This window comes from Sus scrofa, chromosome 3 (genome assembly GCF_054392235.1).
Source record: "Sus scrofa isolate SSC_HxYL_T2T_F1_AM1 chromosome 3, Sscrofa_HxYL_maternal_Yorkshire_Landrace_v2.0, whole genome shotgun sequence".
In the NCBI taxonomy this organism is placed as follows: domain Eukaryota; kingdom Metazoa; phylum Chordata; class Mammalia; order Artiodactyla; family Suidae; genus Sus; species Sus scrofa.
The window spans coordinates 115,310,360-115,329,510 of record NC_139385.1 but is presented as its reverse complement, the minus strand read 5'-3'; the positions used below and the strand labels follow the sequence as shown (position 1 = coordinate 115,329,510).

Here is a 19,151-nt window from a genome sequence, read left to right as displayed (position 1 = left end):
CCGTCTTAGCCCCTTACTCGATTCCTTTTTTTATTATTATTTTTAATAGTTATTTCCCCAATACAATTTTTTTCTACTGTATAGCATGGTGACCCAGTTACACACACATGTACACATTCTATTTTCACACATTATCATGCTCCATCATAGGTGACTAGACATAGTTCCCAGTGCTAAACAGCAGGATCTCTCGACTCATTCCCACGTATCCTTTCTTGATGGTTGATCTTTGGCTGCTGCGGCTTCTTTGAGAAGCCTTCTTTGACACTGCCCTCCCCTCACATTACAGCTAAGCTCACTGAAGTATTAGTTCCCTCCCACAGCACACCTCGACTGTACTGCTGATAACTGCTGATTTTCTCATTTAAATCTTTCACAGGATGCATCGATATGGCCATCATCCTCAAGACTTGTTCTGAAAATCTCTGCACTTAACTCAAACCACAAGTATGGGCTTGGAGTTGGGCTAAGCCCTTAATTCAGGGGTCAGCAAACTTGCAGGAAAAATGGTGTCTCAGGTACTCAATTCTGCCGTTTTGGCGTGAAAACCTACCACCTAAATGAAGCAATATATCTGTATTCTAACAAAGTTTTATTTACAAAATAGGTGGCAAGCTGGATTTGGCCTGTAGGCTATAGTTTGCCTATTCATGCCTCAATCTCATCACCTAGACAATCTTTACTTTTCTTTCCAACCTGGCCAAGAATATCATCTTCATCCGAAATTACCAAAAGCTCCTATACAAATTGCTGACATCATACCAATTCTTTGCAGTTTGCCCAAAGTCCCATGGTGAATGGAACATAAGCTGAAATGGAACTCCTTCACCAGATCCACTTAGAGCTTTTACTGTCAGCAGCATGACTCAGGTTCCATCTGCCTGGGGGTCTTTATGATTAGTAGACCTTTATTAAGATCAGTTATTCTGAAACAACAAACACGTTTCAAGGGTCACTCTCAAAGTAAGTACTTACAGTTTCGTTGGTAAGTACGCTGCAGTGTCATCTTTATTTCTGATAATGTCATTACATTTGTCGAGTGTTTGAAAAACAGTGAAAGTATCCCCAATGCTATAAAGGGCTGCAAGATTTTTAGCCAACAGTTTTCGCGTAGGTGGTCCAGGTGAACTACTTATTAATCCAGTTAATTGTTCAACAAGTTTTTTCTGTTTTTCCTTTACATCAGTCTGTTATAAAAAAAATAATAATGTCATCAGTTTCTTTCCTATATATACTTCTGTTACCTTTTAATCAAAATTTTAAAATACTTGGAGTTCCCATTGTGGCTCAGTGGAAACGAACCCAACTAGTATCCACGAGGATACAGGCTGTATCCCTGGCCCTGCCCAGCGGGGTAAGAATCCGGTGTTCTCACAAGCTGCGGCACAGGTCACAGACTCAGCTCCGATCTGGTGGTACAGGCAGGCAGCTGTAGCTCCGATTTGACCTCAGCCTGGGAACTTCCATATGCTGCCGGCACGGCCCTTAAAAAAATAAAGACAGAAAAAAAGACCTAAGGCACTCTAATAATTGAAGTATGTTACATATAGAACCATAAATGAGAATTTTCAAGGTAAAGAAAAGTTCAGTAAGAAATGAGCCATTCTTGGAGTTCCCACTGTTGTGCAACAGGGTCGGTGGTATCTTGGGAGCACTGAATCACAGGTTCAATCCTTGGCCTGGCACAGTGGGTTAAGGATCCGGCATTGCCCAGCTGTGGCTTAGGTTGTGACTGTGGCTCGGATCTGATCCTGGCCCAGGAATTCCAGGTGCCGCAGGGTGGACAAAAATGAAAATAAATAAATACGTAAATAAAATAAAAAAGAAATGAGTCATTCTTTCCCAGATTAAATATTCTTTGTTCCCCTCCAGTTTCACAAAGTTGGTTGCCAATTAAAGTGACTACTCTAGATCCAAAAAGTTTCCAGGCTGACTGAGAAATAAAACCAAAAGTAAAATGATGTAAAATACTGGGCGTATGGATACAAAATATTGATGTCTTGGAACTCAGATAGGGTCCTCGGTAAAAGCAAAGTCAGTAGTTCATAAAATTACAGGTCAGTAAATAAAACCAAAAGAAACCCTGAAGAGCCCTATGTAACAGAAAAAATATTCAGATCTACTAATAATCAATACTGAGAATTCATTCGTTCAAGAAATACTTATTGGGCACTTATATGCCATGCACTATTCTGGACACTGGGGTAAAAGGGTGAACCTAATAGACAAAATCTCTGCTCTCGTGAAGTTGACATTCTAGTCGTGAGAAACAGTTTACCAAATAAACAAATGAATAGTTGAGTTTACTCTTTTGTATAGATTAGGAAGAAAGGCATCTCTGAAAAGTGAAGATGCGAGTTGTGAAGACATCGGGGAGAAGAATATTCCAGGCAGGGAACAAATGCAAAGGCCTTGAGGCGGGAGCATGCTTAGCATGCTTGAGGACAGCAAGAAGCCAGTGTGGCCAGAGCAGAGTAAGACAGAGGAAGTGGGAAGAGATGAAGTCATAATGGTAGAAAGGACAAGGTCGTGTACTGCCTCAAACACCATGGTAAGAACCTTGCATTTTATTGAGAGTTTGAAGCAGAGGAGGGTCATGATTAAATGCTTTAACAGGCTCATTCTGACTACTGAGCTAAAGACAGTCTATACGGTCATGGAAAGCACTGGGGAAAGGACAGGTGTGGAAGGGTGAAAATGAGAATTTGGTTTTAAACATCTTAACTTTGAATGCCGGTTAGATATCCAAGAAAAAGGTGTGGAGCAGGTTGTTAGCTATCTGGGAGTTGTTATGACAAAGATGGTAGTAGATGGTAAAATCTTGAGAGATTAGATGATGTTACTGAGGGAATAAGCAAGGTATATATTTTTTAAAAAAAGAAAAAAGACTGCCCAGAACTGAGAAAGAATTAGCAAAAGAGAATGAAGAGTAACTAGTGAGGTAGGAAGAGAACTAAGAGCAAATAGTGTCAGAGTTCCCATCATGGCACAGGGGAAACAAATCCGACTCAGAACCATGAGGTTGTGGGTTCAATCCCTGGCCTTGCTCAGTGGGTTAAGGATCTGGCATTGCTGTGAGCTGTGGTGTAGGCTGCAAACAAGGCTCAGATCTAATGTGGCTGTGGCTGTGGTATAGGCCAGCAGCTGTAGCTCCAATTTGACACCTAACCTGGGAACCTCCATATGCCACGTGTGCGCCCCTAGAAAGGGGGGAGAAGCAAATTGCATCTTGGGAACCACGAAGAGGAAAAATTTCACATCAACAGTAATGATAATTTATTCTCTAATTTGGGGAAGAGTGTACACGTGTTCATGTTATTACGCTGCATTTTTAAAACTTTTATTGAAGTACAGTTGATTTACAATGTTGTGCTATGCTTCACAATTTGGATATACTTTTAATATACCTTCTATTTTTCAATTTCACAATGAAATAAAAAATATTTTAAGTGTTTCAAGTCAGAAGATAAGCTATGTTAAAAGCTGCTGACAAGTCAATTAAAACAGAAGACTGACCATTTGCTTGGGCAATACAAGATCTGTTTCAGTGGAATGGAGCAACAAATACCCCCACCTGGAGTGGGTTTAAGAGAAAATAGAAACTTCTAATTAGACTGTAAATGAATCCGCATTAATTCTGGCTCTCCAGAAACTAAAAAACCAACCCCCTCCCTCCACAAATATACAAGGTCAAAGAAAACAAAAAGAATTAACGCAAAATATAGAAGCCAGGTATCTGCAACACAGAAAGCTAAGAAGAGACACAACTTTAAACAGAACCCCGTAACAGCTCATGTTTGCTGCTGTTTTGAGGCCCTAAGTACTTATGGAGGGGTGAAGTTGTGAAAGGAATGGTTGAGAGCCTAAGTAAGAAGCTATAAGATTCCCATATTTCTCTCCTCCTCTGGACTTATCAAGATCAGGCACAGCTATGGGCCAGGAAAACTACACTGAAAATAGGGGAATTAAGTAAAAGTTTACACACTGAATGCTGAAGTCCCCAGCCTTCTCCCTTAAATTCTGGAACCTAGGCAGCTAGTCATACCCTAGACTTTTTACTAGAATAAAAAAGTCTCTTCTAGGAAATGACTAACCAAGAAAAACTTAAAGGGGTTCCTCAAAGAATTGGACTAGTCTATGGCAAAAACAGTTAACAAACTTCAGGAGTTTTCCATTGTTTCCCCTGCTCAGCAGTAACAAACCTGACTAGTATCCATGAGGATGCAGCTTTGATCCCTGGCCTTGCTGAGTGGGTTAAGGATCTGGTGTGCAGAGAGCTGTGGTATAGGCTGCAGATGTGTCTCCGATCTGCTGTGGTGCAGGCCAGCACCTACAGCTCCAATTCGACCCCTAGCCTGGGAACTTACATATGCTGCAGGTGTGGACATTAAAAAACAAATAAAAAAAGTCACTCTGCAGAGAAAACCTTTTACTACTCGCTCTTAAATTTGAGCAGACAGCCAAAAATCATCGGATGGTTAAGGAAAGCATCTAATTTTAAAGACCAAAAATAAAACACAAATAAAAGTAACCTGGGTGAAAAGATTATGAAGAAAGAAAGAAAATGAGGGGAGAAAACCTACTATTAACTCTTCAGAGAGATTAGTGAAGATAATGGAATTGCTACACAGCACTGATGGACCACTTGATGTTGGAGATAATGAATTTAAAGTGACAGCAATCACAAAATCATGTTTTTCCCCACTCACATTCAGATGTCCAGGTAGAAACAAAAAATCTCTATCCAGGGAATAAACTGAATTTAAATGAGGTTTGGGTTTTGCCACGGGATAGAAAAAGGACAGACAAAAAACTCTTAGTGCAATATTCTCAAGTTCCATAAGTGACCCACAACCTTTCCAAAATACACTGTGTTTTCTTACAAATTATGAACACAAAATACTCTTTGTAAAGTTAAGCCAACTAGAAAAAAAGCAATACCATACCTTGTTGGCAGCAACCAAAACTTTATCAAGAAACCTCAACCATTCAAAAATAAAAACTGGTCTCTTTGCTTCAGTGATTTGAGCCAAAGCTTCTTCATTCAGCAATAAACTGTGGGCTAACTCCATTACTGAAGCTTTAAATTCACACCTTAAATAAACAAATTTTGAAATACCAGTAAGGACCTGTTAATGTTAAATATCAAGCTTAATTAATGTAGTCACACAGAAATCTCATTTCATTTGGGGGAAATTTAACATCTCTGAGGTAAAACCTGAGACCCTGCATTTTAATTTTAAAGGACAAGGGTACAAACAAAAACAAATGAAAGACATGCCTGGTGAGGAAGAATGAATAATGGGGTCAAAAAAATTAAATACTGCAAATAAGACATTATTCTAGAAAAAAAAAATACCTAGCAACACGTCATTAATTCATTCCATAAATGGGAAAACTGAAGCACGAGATTAAACACCAGCTGGGCCTGATAACTCATCTTCCTTTTTCTCTTTCACCGCTGGGTGCACAGCACCCTTCCCCTTCCCCTGCTGCACCTGCCCCAGGAGGACATCAAAACGCCCCAGGAGAAAGATTCCGCACTGAAAGCCTCAGAGTCTTCCTACGAGGATGAGGGGGCGAAGGCTAGGTCCCTGCGGCAGCCGAAGCTTCAGCAACAACCCCTGGAGTGGGCGGTCCAAGAACGCAGCTGGCCGAGGCCGCGCAGCTGCAGGGCTGGGTTAACCTGGCTACTTGCAGGACTCTGGAGTGACTCCGGGCCTGTGGGAAATGCAAGAAGCCGCCGCAGGCCTCGGCCAGTTCACCGGGCTGTCAGCCCCAGGAGGCGGCGGCGGCTCGGAAACGAGCCCGCCGCCTGAAAAGGGAAAATGTTCACTACGAACTCGAATTCGGCCCCCAGCCCTCTGACAATGTAGTGGGGTCCTTTGGGAGGGGTGTGCATGTCAACGTGCACGCTTTAGCGGCGGAATGGGGAAACCTCACCTCCTAGTCTAGCAGGGGCAGGTCAGCTGAGGTCCAGAGCCAGAAGCCGCTTCCAAAGGACCCGGATGCCCCGCCTCCCGCTCCCAGACCAGCCGGAAGCGGGGAAAGAGCGCTTGCGCGGAAAGCTGATCCTGCGCAAGCGCACTTAACCACGTCCGCCTAGCCCCGCCCCGATTGCCGCAGCTTTCCAATTGATTCTGTCTGCTGAAACTCGGAGGCGAGCAGAGGCCCAGTGGTCTTGCGCGGATTGGTAAGCGTCTTCGCGGCTCGCGTTCTTGCCAGCTGACCTCAGGTGAGGAGCTGCCAGGTAAGGAAGCGAAGGAGTTATGGGAGCCTGATAGAATGGTGAAGGGCGGTGATCAGTGCACAGTCTATGACTATCCATCACGCCATCGCCAGTGTTACCACCCGTGAGTGGTCCCGTCTGTGGGACGCTTGCAGCTGGGAGGGGCGCGAGAGAGGGGGTGTCAGCGGTCCCTGAGGGGAGTGTTTGGGACTCAGGCGTTTCTTGTCACCTTTCTAGGGTTCATTCAACTACGTAGTCCATCTCTCCACTAGGATGTGTAATGGGATTCTCCCGCCCGCTCTATGCCAAAAGACAAAACAAAACACAAAACAAAACCTGACACTACAATCTAACTGCTCTCAAACACTGGTAACTCCATTCAGCCCAAAAGCCTTTTGGAGTAATTTTTGACGTCGATCTTTCACACGCCACCTCCAGTCCGCCAGCACATTGTTTTAGCTCTGTCTTCAGAATATAGCCAGAATCCGATCACTTCCCAACACTTCCACGGCCTCCACTGTGGTCCAAGCCACCATCATTCTGCCTGGATTATCGCCTTACGAAGTTTATGCTTGTGCTTGAAAGGAATAGATGATGCTAAAGTATACTGTACTCATAAGAATGAGGCTTTTAAAAGACCTGTAACCCCCAATCTGATCTGCCTAGCACTTTAGACCCAAATGGGTCCCTTAAAAATAATCGAATCCTATTTCCAGTAGAATGAGTTCTGAGATTTTTTTGTAGTATGAAGCAAGGCATTTAGCCATACTGAATCTTAATTTCTTCAACTAGAAAGTGGGACTCTCTATTCCTACCTTACAGAGTTGTTAATGATAATTTAATGGGATAAAAATGTGTGATATACTAGGTAGGTGCTAAACCATTATGTGTAAAAAAGCTACTATTGCCAATGAAACATCTGAGGTTTAGAGACACTGGGTGAATTACCACAATTGTTGTATATAATCTTACATACTTTTAACTTACTGTACTATAATAAAAAGAAAAATAAGCAAAACTAAACTATAATGTTTAAGGATGTGTGTGTGAATAATGAAAGCATAAAGAAAAGGGGGAAAGTGGCTGGAGGAGATAGGATAAGGTCAGAGACAAAGGGCTTCTGGGTGACTGACAAGGTTCTATCTCTTAATGTGGGTAATTTCTGTTATCTTTTGAAGTATAACAAATTATTCTAAAATTTCTCATCTAGAAATAAGTATAATCATTTATCATCTCACACTTTCTGTGGGTCAGGAGATTGTTAGTGGTTTAACTCAGCTTGGAGTTTAAGAAGTTGTAGCGAAGATGCCAGCCCACACCGAGTCATCTGAATGCTTGGCTGGGGCTGGAGGATCCATTTCCAAGGTGGCTCACTCATGTTGTTCCCAAGTTTGTGCTGGTTGTCAGCAGGAGGCCTCAGTTCCTCCTGTGTGGACCTTTCCATAGAGCTGCTTAAATATCCTTGCTACTCAAAGGCTGACTTCCTCCAGGGTGAGTTAACTAACTTAAGAGTTAGAGTGATCTAAGACCTATAGTGCCTTTTATGACTAAGAAGTCACACTCCACCATTTCCACAATATCCTCTTGGTTACACAGGCTAACCTGTTCACTGTGGAAGAGGACTACATGAGGATGTTGGAAACCAAGAGGCAAGAATCATTGGAGGCCACTGGGGAGGCTACTACATGGTTACAAGAGTGTTTGCCTCATAAAAATGTACTAAACTATATATTTATTTTATGCAGTTCTCTGATATGGTAACAAAAATATTTTTAGAAAAATAAGATATAATGACACAGGAAAAAAGTATTCTGTTATTACAAAATCGTAAATATAATTAAAGACTTCTATTGTCCTTGTCATAGCTAAGCACTGAGAATTTAGGATGTGTGGGACACAGTGGTAGGCAGTGGGTATACAGGGGAGTGGCCCTTGTGGTTTATGTTGGGAAGATAGACATTAAAAAATATTAAAAACAGGAGTTCCCGTTGTGGCTCAGTGGTTAACAAATCCGACTAGGAACCGTGAGGTTGCAGGTTCGATCCCTGGCCTTGCTCAGTGGGTTAAGGATCTGGCGTTGCCATGAGCTGTGGTGTAGATTGCAGATGCGGCTTGGATCCCAAGTTGCTGTGGCTCTGGTGTAGGCTGGTAGCTATAGCTCCAATTAGACCCCTAGCCTGGGAACCTTCATATGCCACGGGAACAGCCCTAGAAAAGGAAAAAAGACAAATATATATATATATATATATAGTGCTGGTTATATATATATATAAAATGATTACAGTGATATTTCTTCATCCAGTGTAATTATCCAGACTCTTGTTTGCAGTTGTCAGAAACCCTACTCAAACAAGCTTAAGTGATGAGGAAATCCATTAGCCTGTGTAACTAGGAAGAATTCTAGGTCACAGCATTCAGAAAGAGCTTCAGGAATCAGGGCTTTGGGAACTAGGGTTGGAGACTCATTGCTTTTGGGCCTTTGACCAACTTTCTCTATCCGGCTTTGTTCTGCAGAACAGGCTCCTTTTGAATGGCCAAGAAGATGGCCATCCACAGCTCAGTTTCACGTACTTGAAGTTCAGAAACTCAAAGAAGAGAGCCTCTTTTCCCTGCAATCCATGTATTCATGTCACTAAGGAAAGAGTTGCTTTCGGCCCTGTTTAGGTCCTCCTCTCCCATCTTGCTGAGACCCAGGATGCAGTAATTGGCCATCTTATGCCTAAGATTGCCACCCTCCACTAGATCCACAAGGAGGGCAGAGGGCTAGGTTTCCAAAGGAAAGGGTGGTGAGCAGGCAAAAACAGCATATGTGGGCTACAACAAGTGACTCCCCTTTTGTATCCATCAACTGGACCAGTAGGCTCACCTGGGAACCTGTTAGAAATGCAGACTCTCAGGCTCCAGCTCAAAATCAGACTCTTCAGTTTAAGAAGATCCTGGGACAATGCATATACACAAGAAAGTTTGAAGTGTGCTTTTCTGGATAATTATTTTATCTCTTTAAGGATTAATAATTACATGATATTAACTATTTTGAATGGAAACTCCCCCCAGATTTTCCATATAAGTAAAGAGTTAACCATATAAAGTCCTGAATGAACAGCTTGAACATAAAGTGCTTTAGAAAGTGCTTTCTAAAGCATAAAGTGCTTTAGAAAGAGGCTTGGAGTGGTCAGAACATGTTTTTCTGAGGGAGAGTAGCCTAGGCCTAGGCGGAAGGAATGGTCTGTGTTGTGTGCAGAGAGCAATGAGACCATGAGGCATGAGTAATGAATCCTAAAGGAGAGTCAGGTCAGAACATGAAGGATCTCTCTTGCTACCATGTTAAAGCGAGGGTTCCTCCATTGTCCACAGGGTAAAGTTTATTGAAGGATTTGAAACAGTCAAGTTACATGGCCTGATTTCTGTTTTATTTTAATTTTATTTTTTGTCTTTATACGGCCGTATTTGCAGCATATGGAAGTTCCCAGGCTAAGGGTGGAATTGGAGCTGCAGCTGCTGGCCTACAACACCACAATAGCAACACCAGATGCAAGCCACATCTGCAACCTATACCACAGCTAACGGCACACCAGGTCCTTAACCCACTGAGTGAGGCCAGGGTTCAAACCTGGGTCCTCATGGATACTAGTTAGGTTTGTTACCGCTGAGCCACGACGGGAACTCACTGACTTCTGTTTTAAAAAGCCACTCTGGAGAAGTTGTAGAGGATTTGGAAGAAGAGAGGCCAAAGGCAATGAGACCAATTAGAAAGTCATTATGGGGAGCTGCCATTTTGGCATAGCAGAAATGAATCCGACTAGTATCCATGAGGATGCAGGTTCAATCCCTGGCCTTGCTCAGTGGGTCGGGGATCCCAAGTTGCTGTGGCTGTGGCATAGGCTGGCAGCCGCAGCTCCAATTCAACCCCTAGCCTTAGAACCACCATATGCTGCAGGTGCAGCCCTAAAAAGCAAAAAAAAAAAAAAAAAAAGTCATAATAGTTCAGGTGAGAAAGAAATGCCAGAACTAAAACACTGGTCACAATTACAGGGAAAAAAATGCCTATGAAGGATAATACGGAGGAGGAGCTGACAGATGTTTATAAGAGGTCAGGAAGGGGGAGACCTTAATTTGGAAATCTGGGATAAAGGAGGGCTGGGGGGGAAGGGAATGAGTTGTTTGGACTGTTGAATTTTATAGCACTATCCAGAAAGATGTCAAAAGGGCAGTAGAATATGGAATGGAACTCTAAAGAAAGGTCATGGCTGGGGATGCATACAGGCTTATTTCCATTTTGGTAAGCTAAAATTTAGCAATTATTACTCTATCCTATTTGATTTCTAGATACTTTTGCCATATGAGGTTGAATATGGCAGAAGAAGAGGACTATATGTCTGATGCCTTCATTAATGTCCAGTAAGTAAACATGCACACCTCATTAATGTAGATTTTTAAGCAATGATATTGATTCTAAAAATGGGTTGGAAAGTTAGTCTTAACTGCTTTATGGAAACTCTCCTACATGTCTTAGTACAAAGATACTAGAAGTCACTTCTTCCCTTTTAATACTAAGCATTTTTCTTCTGTCTTTGATTCTTTTTATTCCCCTCTTCCAAGGAAAATTATTCTCCTCCTTTATTTCATCCCTTTTTTTTTTTTTTTTTTGGGCCATACTTGTGGCATGTGGAAATTCACAGGCAAGGGAGTGAACATGCACCACAGCAGTGACCTGAGCCGCAGCAGTGACAACACTCAGACCTGCTGAGCCACCAGGGAACTCCCCTTTATTTCATCTTATCATCCCTTCTACCTACCATTCAGCTCTTCTTTTTATTATTACCAACCTGGTAAAAAAATTAATCTAAACATTCCATTTCTAATTTCTTCAACTCTACACTTTTAGTTTCTTACAATCTGGTACCAACCTTCACCATTTTTACCACAGCCATTCTCACAGGACATTAGTTATGTTCTAATAGTGGTGATAACAAAAATGATCCTGGAGAAAGCACTGAAATATAAAATAGTGTCAAGTAAGTGGCAAAGTTATGAGAAACTCTTTACTCATCTAAAATAACCTTTTTCTTCATTCTTCAGAGAAGATATCAGGCCGGGCTTGCCAATGCTGAGACAAATCCGGGAAGCCCATCGAAAAGAAGAAAAGCAGCAAGAAGCTAATTTGAAAAATAGGCAGAAGAGTTTAAAAGAAGAAGAACAAGAGAGACGTGACATTGGGTTGAAGAACGCACTAGGCTGTGAAAACAAAGGGTTTGCTTTGCTCCAAAAGATGGGATATAAAAGTGGCCAGGCACTTGGCAAGAGTGGTAGGTCACGGCCAGAAAGAAACAGCTATTCCTAACCACCCAACGATAATGTATTCATGTGTCCCAGTGATGACTCTTTAATCTTTGTCCATCTACACAGAAATTAAACTTCCTAGTCTCTTGTGTGTGGCAAGCTCATGGAGAACTTTCATCCTCACATATCCACTTTATTATTTATTTATTTATTTTTTCTCCCATATCCACTTTAGACAGCCATGTCCCATCAGGAGTTGCTCATCAGCTCAGCTCAGCTCAGCTCAGCCTTGAAGGCGCTAACAAGTGGGATGGACAAGACTTACATTGGAGACAGCAGCTAAGAATGGTGACAGGAAAGGGGTTAAGGGGTACAGTGGCCAAAGACAGTGGAGCAACATTGCAGCTGATGGCAGAACTGTGCACTGCCTGCTCTGTGCCCATGGCAGCTGCCCGAGTGGCCACTCAGTTGGAGAAGCTCCATTCTCAACTTCTCTTTTAGGAACGAGACTGCCTAGTAAGAGATAGAGGTCATATATACATTTTAGCTTCTAGAAGCTGTTTTCCTCTTCTCCCCTTGATTGTCATTGCTTTGATCTTCACCTAGCAAGGCTTTGCTCTCTCTTGAAGCTGCCACCCTCTTGGATATGTACCAATGTTTTCACTTCTTAAAACCTATCTTAAGGTAGCACTGAAGCTGTGCATCAGCCTTATTAGGACTAAGTATTTGAAGGCAAGGGAGGTAGTTGATTGTAGAGTATTGATGTTCAGATTTCAGTTTTGAGTATCATTGAAACTGGAGGGGAAATGTACAGAACATGGTCAAGTTGCATACCACACTCACCTGTAGTTTGAAGAAGAATTTCTAAAGTAGTTGATGTTTTGTTCTTTTTTAGGAGATGGTATTGTTGAACCAATTCCTCTCAGTGTCAAAACAGGTAATTGTTTTTGAGGCTATTTACTAGTAATCACAATTTCTGGCATGGATATTTGCTTAATTTTTGGATGGTGGAACTAATATTGTCCTTATAAGACACCCTCAGTAAAATGTTTCTTAGACTTCTGAGCCTTTTAAACTAAAAATAAAAGTAAGTTTTAGTGAGTATAAAATAAAATTTAGGAGTTCCCTAGTGGCTCAGTGGGTTAAGGATCTGATGTCACTGCTGTGGCGTGGGTTTGATTCCCTGGCCCAGGAGCTTCTGCATGCTGCAAGTGCAGCCAAAAAAATTTAAATCATAAAAATACAGGGGAAAAATTGTTGTAACCATTAAAAATGCAAAGATATTTTTGTTCACTGAGTGTCCTAAAAGTATTCTGAGACACTTTCTTGGAGTTCCCTTCATGGCTCAGCAGTAACAAACCTGACTGGTATCCTTGAGGACACGGGTTCCCTGGCACTGCTCAGTGAGTTAAGGATCTGGTGTTGCTGTGAGCTCTGGTGTAGGTTGCAGACACAGCTCGGATCCCACATAGCTGTGGCTGTGGCATAGGCTGGCAGCTACAGCTCTGATTTGACCCCTGGCCTGAGAACTTCCATATGCCAGGGTGCAGCCTGAAAAAGACAAAAAAAAGTTTTTCTTAATGAAGTAAAGAGAAAAAAACATTTTATTTGTTCATGATATTTATATGAAAGTATGACAGTTGATACTGTTTTCCCAACTTGATAAAATGCATATAGTATTACCATCTTATTAGATCAGACTTATGATTTTTATGAAAATTGAATTTTTTTTCCTCCTGTCCTTATCAAATGATTTTGAGTGATTGTACTCAAATTAGAATTGCACTTAATCTGTAAATATTTGTCCTGTTTTGAAATATAAAGTCGGTAAGTTTCTTTTCAGTGTTTTCTGTTTGAACAGGGAAAAGTGGCATTGGTCATGAGACATTTTTGAAACGGAAAGCAGAAGAAAAATTAGAAAGCTACAGAAGAAAAATTCACATGAAAAACCAAGCTGAAGAAAAAGCTGCAGAACAGTTTCGGTATTTGAGCTCTTTTTAGTTTCATCTTTTCTTTATCATGGGATGTTTCCTGCTACTTGGGCAATAATATGGATCAAGAGAGCACAGACCTCTACTGTACTATTTTATTTTTTTCTTTGAATTAGAATGCGACTTAAAAATAAGCAAGATGAAATGAAGCTAGAAGGAGATCTTAGAAGAAGCCAGAGAGCCTGTCAACAATTGGATACTCAGAAGGTAAGCCTTTTACCTGCTTTCAGTTTGGTAAGGTGTTTAGACACCCAGTATGATTAGGTGCATATTTGGAGAGAGAACTCCAGCCTGCTGTATCTACCCTTCTACCCATTAAAACTTTCATTTAATATGCACTATTGGCGCTCCCACTGTGATGCAACAGGATTGGCAGTGTCTTGGGAGCGCTGGGCCACGGAGGTTCGATCCCAGGCCCAGCACAGTGGGTTAGGGATCAGGCATTGCCACAGCTGTGGCTTAGGTCCAGACTGTAGCTCTGGTGATCTCTGGCCTGGGAGCTCCATATGCCATGGCACAGCCAAAGATGAAAAAAAAAAAAATGTTCTACTGATACTCGTAGTTACGACTTGTTCACTGCAGGAACCTGAGTAGTGTGAATTATCCACTAAGGGTTAAATACCATTTTTTCACTGAACTGTTCTCTGCTTATTTGGATATTGACCACTCAGAACAATCATGGGTGGAAATTCTGTTCACCAGAATATTTGGTTAACCAGAAAAGTCTTGTTTTCAGTCCATATTCAGTACCTCATGTATCTCTAACTAGTAAAATCATGGTAGAATACTATATTTCAGATTTGAATAGTTTTTAAAATTCTATCTTTGATTTGATTTGATTTTTTTTATTTTGATGGTTCCATTACCATCTTTTAAAAAAAAATTTTTTTTTTTTTTGGTCTTTTTGCTATTTCTTTGGGCCACTCCCGCGGCATGTGGAGGTTCCCAGGCTAGGGGTTGAATCGGAGCTGTAGCTGCCGGCCTACTCCAGAGCCACAGCAACACGGGATCCAAGCCGCGTCTGCAACCTACACCACAGCTCACAGCGACGCTGGATCGTTAACCCACTGAGCAAGGGCAGGGACCGAAACCTCATGGTTCCTAGTCGGATTCGTTAACCACTGCGCCACAACGGGAACTCCCATTATTATTATTTTTTCGGCCACCCCCACAGCATTTGGAAGTTCTTGGGCCAGGGATCAAACCTGTACTAGAGCAGTGACAACACCAGATCCTTAACCCACTGAGCCACCAGGGAACTCCAATCTTTTTTTTTCTTTTAGAGTGAAGAGAACACTTAAATTTTTTTTATTAACTGTCTTGGATATTTGGGTCATGTTCTAAACTTATCTCAGAGATGCAATACTCTAATGGCCCATTTTTTAGAAAATAAAACAACTTCATTTAAAGTCTCAAAAATGTGGAGTTCTGGAGTTCCCATTGTGGTTCAGTGGTTAACGAATCCGACTAGGAACCATGAGGTTGCAGGTTCGATCCCTGGCCTTGCTCAGTGGGTTAAGGATCTGGCGTTGCCATGAGCTGTGGTGTAGGTTGCAGATGCGGCTTGGATCCCGAGTTGCTGCAGCTATGGCGTAGGCCGGCGGCTACAGCTCCGATTAGACCCCTAGCCTGGGAACCTCCATATTGCTGTGGGTATGGCCCTAGAAAAGACAAAAAGACCAAAAAAAAGAAAAAATGTGGAGTTCCTGTCGTGGTGCAGTGGAAACGAATCTGACTAGGAACCATGAGGTTGTGGGTTTGATCCCTGGCCTCGCTCAGTGGGTTAAAGATCAGGCATTGCCATGAGCTGTGGTGTAGGTCACAGATATGGCTCGGATCTGGCATTGCTGTGGCTGTGGTGTAGGCCAGCAGCTATAGCTCCGATGAGACCCCTAGCCTGGGACCCTCCATATGCCACAGGTGCAGCCCTAAAAAAGCAAAAAATACATAAATAAAGTCTCAAAAATGTGAAATTTCCCTCATATATAGATTCAATCCATCACTTTCTGTATTTCCATAGCACTTTATTTTGAATGTATGTCATGATACTTAAGATTTCCTAGCTTATGTGTATTATTTAATACCCATTAAGCTATTTATACCTGTAGCTTTTTCCTGCTAGACTGTCAGCAATTTAAGGCAGTATTCTAAGCAGGTTTTTCATCCCCGTAGTTCATAATGCAGTGTTTACTCTCAAAGCAACACTCAGTAAATATTTAATTGAAAGAATGAGTTCATGTTGATATGAACATATGTGTGATATCTAATATTCAGCTATGTTTAATTGGAAAAATTCTACATTTTCAGAACATTCAGGTTCCCAGAGAGGCATGGTACTGGTTGAGTCCTGAAGAGGAGACTGAAGAAGAGGAAGAAGAAGATGAAGATGAATATAAGAGTGAAGATTTAAGTGTATGTTTTGGCACCAGTTCCTTGAGCTGGCTGTCTCAGCCTTGGTACTGTTAATATGTTGAACTGGGTAACTGTTGTGGGGGCTGTTCTGTGCATTCTAAGATATATCTAGGAGCATTGGTGGCCCCCACCCATTAAAGTTGCACTTCCTCCTTGTGACAACCAAATGTGTCACCAGCCCCTGCTAAATTTTCTCCTGAGGGGAAAAATCACCCCTAGTTGAAAAGCACTGCATTATGGGTTTATATTATTAACCTCCAAATCAAAACTTAACATAATTTTTCCCTTTAACCTCAATTTCCCTTCTCACTTCAGTTTTAGTTTGGAGGAAGGATGAGCAAATGTAAATTCTGTTAACTTCTACCTGGTTTCCTATTGAGTTTCTGTAAGTGATTCTGAGTACCTCCCTCCCTGACCCATACACAAAACAAAGCAACATAGCACAATTCAAAAGAAATTGAGACTATTCAAGAAAATACACATTTCTTTCTTTCTTTTTTTTTTTTTTTTTCTTTTCTTTTTAGGGCTGCATGTGCAGCACACGGAAGTTCCCAAGCAAGGGTACTAGTCAGGTTCTTAACCCACTAAGCCACAATGGGAACTCCAAGAAAAACATATTTCTGTGGTTTACATATTGTGTAAAAGAGTTTGTAGGAAACATTCACAGTTTGAAAAACCTATGTTCCGCTTAACTGGGAGACCACTGATGAGAACTTTAAGGACAGAGAGTCGGTTTCACCCTTATCCCATCTGGAGGAGCTAGATTCTTTGAAAGCCAATGGGGTCTTTAGAGGATGCGGATTATAATAGAGCCAGCCAAAACCTATTGTTGAAATGTTAACAAGCTCTCTCTCTTATGTCTGGCACAATATCAAGGCAGCTGGTAAACTGAGACATATCCTAATATATTCTGCCTTTGACACTTCTCATGATTGGTTGAGAGTATAGCAAAAAATTTATGACCTTGGGCTAATTAAGCATGACCTAAGAGGCCAGAAAACCAAGATTTTGTTCAATGTGAATGGTTAATGTGTTTGTATCCTATGTCTAGGTACTGGAAAAATTACAAATATTGACTAGTTATTTAAGAGAAGAACATCTGTATTGTATTTGGTGTGGAACAGCCTATGAAGGTAAGAAGATAGTTTATACTTTTTAAAAACATTGAATATAAAACAGTCTTTGGTTTTAGTCTTGACTTTTTTGACTTTTTTTTTTTTTTTTGCTATTTCTTGGGCCGCTCCCGCGGCATATGGAGGTTCTCAGGCTAGGGGTCCAATCGGAGCTGCAGCCACCAGCCTACGCCAGAGCCACAGCAATGCTGGATCTGAGCCGCGTCTGCAACCTACACCACAGCCCATGGCAACGCCGGGTCCTCAACCCACTGAGCAAGCGCAGGGACCGAACCTGCAACCTCATGGTTCCTAGTCGGATTCGTTAACCACTGTACCACGATGGGAACTCCGTCTTGACTTTTTTGAAAGTCACATCTTGCATAGACAATGGAAATTTTTTATTCTATCCAATGGCAATATTGGATGAATGCTTTAAAGAAATAGTGGATAGAGAATTAACTGAGGGTTGATTAAAGGTGCTTTTAACTTCTCAGAAACTGAATATGGGAGTTCCCATAGTGGCACAGCAGAAACAAATCCTACTAGCATACATGAGGCTGCAGGTTCAATCCCTGGCCTCCAGGGATTGGGGATCCAGCATTGCTGTGGCTGTGGTGTAGGCCAGCAGCTGCAGTTCCAATTTGACCCCTAGGCTGGGAACATCTATATGCCAAGAGTGTGGCCCTAAAAAGACCAAAAAAAAAAAAAAAAAAAAAGAATTTTTGGTTTTTGTTGTCTGTATCTTTTCCCGGTTTGTTTAGCAGAGTAAGAAGCAAACACAAAACTACAAAATACATGTTGTGCTGAAATAATTTTCTGGAATAGTTTACTATGCAATTTGTATTAATTGTTTTTTTCCTCCCATAAATTACAGATAAAGAAGACCTGTCTTCAAATTGCCCAGGGCCAACTTCTGCAGATCATGACTAAGATTATTCTCAATAAAGTCAAAGCTTGCAAATGTTATTGTTTCCTAAAAATAGACAGTTAAGCAGTTAGCATTCCCAAATTTTTGATGCCAGTAAAGAAAGAGGGGCTTTACATGTTTTGTTCTTTTTGGACATTAGAAATCGTTGTACTTTATTATTGTTTAATGACTTCAAAAACAATATAAGGCCATTTTAGAACACAAGTATGATAGACATGGGCAGTTACAATTTATAGATTTATTATTTATTTATTTATATTTGTCTTTTTAGGACCACACCTGTGGCATATGGAAGTTCCCAGGCTAGGGATCAAATCGGAGCTGCAGCTGCTGGCCTACACCACAGCCACAGCAACGCAGGATCTGAGTCATGCCTGCGACCTACCACAGCTCATGGCAACACCAGATCCTTAACCCAAATGAGCGAGGCCAGGAACCCAACCCACATCCTCATGGATTTAGTTGGATTCATTCCCACTAAGCCATGGCACGAATCACTATTGCTTTATTTTGATGCTTATGGGATTTAAGAACATCGACTATAAACTCTCTTTTTTTCCCACACTCCCATGGCATATGGGGCATTTGGAAGTTCTGGGGCCAGGGACTGAACCCACACCCCAGCTGTGACCTGAGCCACACAGTAACATTGCTGGATCCTCCATCCACTGCGCCACCAAGGGAACTCCCAACTGTTAACTCTCTTATTCCCTTCTTCACTTTGGAACAAGTTGAGAAATAAGACATGGGAGCTAGAAAGAGATCAAAACATCAGCTTTATCAATGAAGTGAAATGAAGAGCTAATTGACTTGTCCTTCAGTCCTCTTGGTGAGAGACATCCCTGGTTGAGAGAACTACAGATCTGGCTTCCCAGGGACAGAGCCCATCTTTGCATTTGGAGACCAGTTAGTGCTCAAAGTGAGAGAACCAATCCCTCAGGGTTGAGGCCACATGCTCTCAGTTCCTTTTCCCAAAAATCACTCATCAGATGAGACACCTCTCTGTTGAGAAGGAAGGAATATCGGTTCACAGAGCTTGTTCTCAACACTTCTCTCTTCCAAAGAGCAAAAAGAAATTCCCTTCCCTCCATGCAAGCATGAGGAGGAGGGGGAAAAGTATCCCCCTCAATAAGAGTAATAGTTCCCATTGTGGCACAGTGGAAACAAATCTGACTAGTATCCAGGAGGATGCAGGT

The 19,151-nt window shown here is 41.7% G+C and overlaps 2 protein-coding genes across 7 annotated transcripts in view; one reads left to right on the top strand and one right to left on the bottom strand.

The window, feature by feature from the left end:
- The window catches only part of HEATR5B (HEAT repeat containing 5B), a 118,433-nt gene extending 112,428 nt beyond the window's left edge, over nt 1-6,005 (bottom strand). For both annotated transcript variants that reach the window (XR_002342772.2, XM_003481246.5), the window contains exons 1-3: nt 5,944-6,005; nt 4,947-5,094; nt 976-1,187 (exon numbers count right to left, since the gene is read on the bottom strand). Coding sequence is in view for 1 of the 2 variants with exons in the window: in XM_003481246.5 (XP_003481294.2) it covers nt 976-1,187; nt 4,947-5,072 (338 nt within the window). In the remaining variant the exon portion in view is untranslated. The remainder of the gene's footprint in view (nt 1-975; nt 1,188-4,946; nt 5,095-5,943) is intronic.
- A 127-nt stretch (nt 6,006-6,132) lies between these two features.
- On the top strand, nt 6,133-17,988 carry GPATCH11 (G-patch domain containing 11). Of its 5 annotated transcripts, none has more exons than XM_005662631.4 (9): nt 6,133-6,193; nt 10,556-10,627; nt 11,309-11,535; nt 12,405-12,446; nt 13,371-13,491; nt 13,617-13,707; nt 15,808-15,912; nt 16,964-17,045; nt 17,902-17,988. In XM_005662631.4, exons 2-9 carry the CDS (start codon nt 10,569-10,571, stop codon nt 17,955-17,957), a joined length of 783 nt encoding a protein of 260 aa, XP_005662688.1. In that variant the 5' UTR covers nt 6,133-6,193; nt 10,556-10,568; the 3' UTR covers nt 17,958-17,988. The 5 variants fall into 5 exon arrangements, with proteins under 5 accessions (XP_005662688.1, XP_003125285.1, XP_005662687.1 ...); XM_003125237.6 differs by having other exon boundaries at nt 6,133-6,235; XM_005662630.4 differs by having other exon boundaries at nt 6,133-6,250.
- Nucleotides 17,989-19,151: the final 1,163 nt, after the last annotated feature.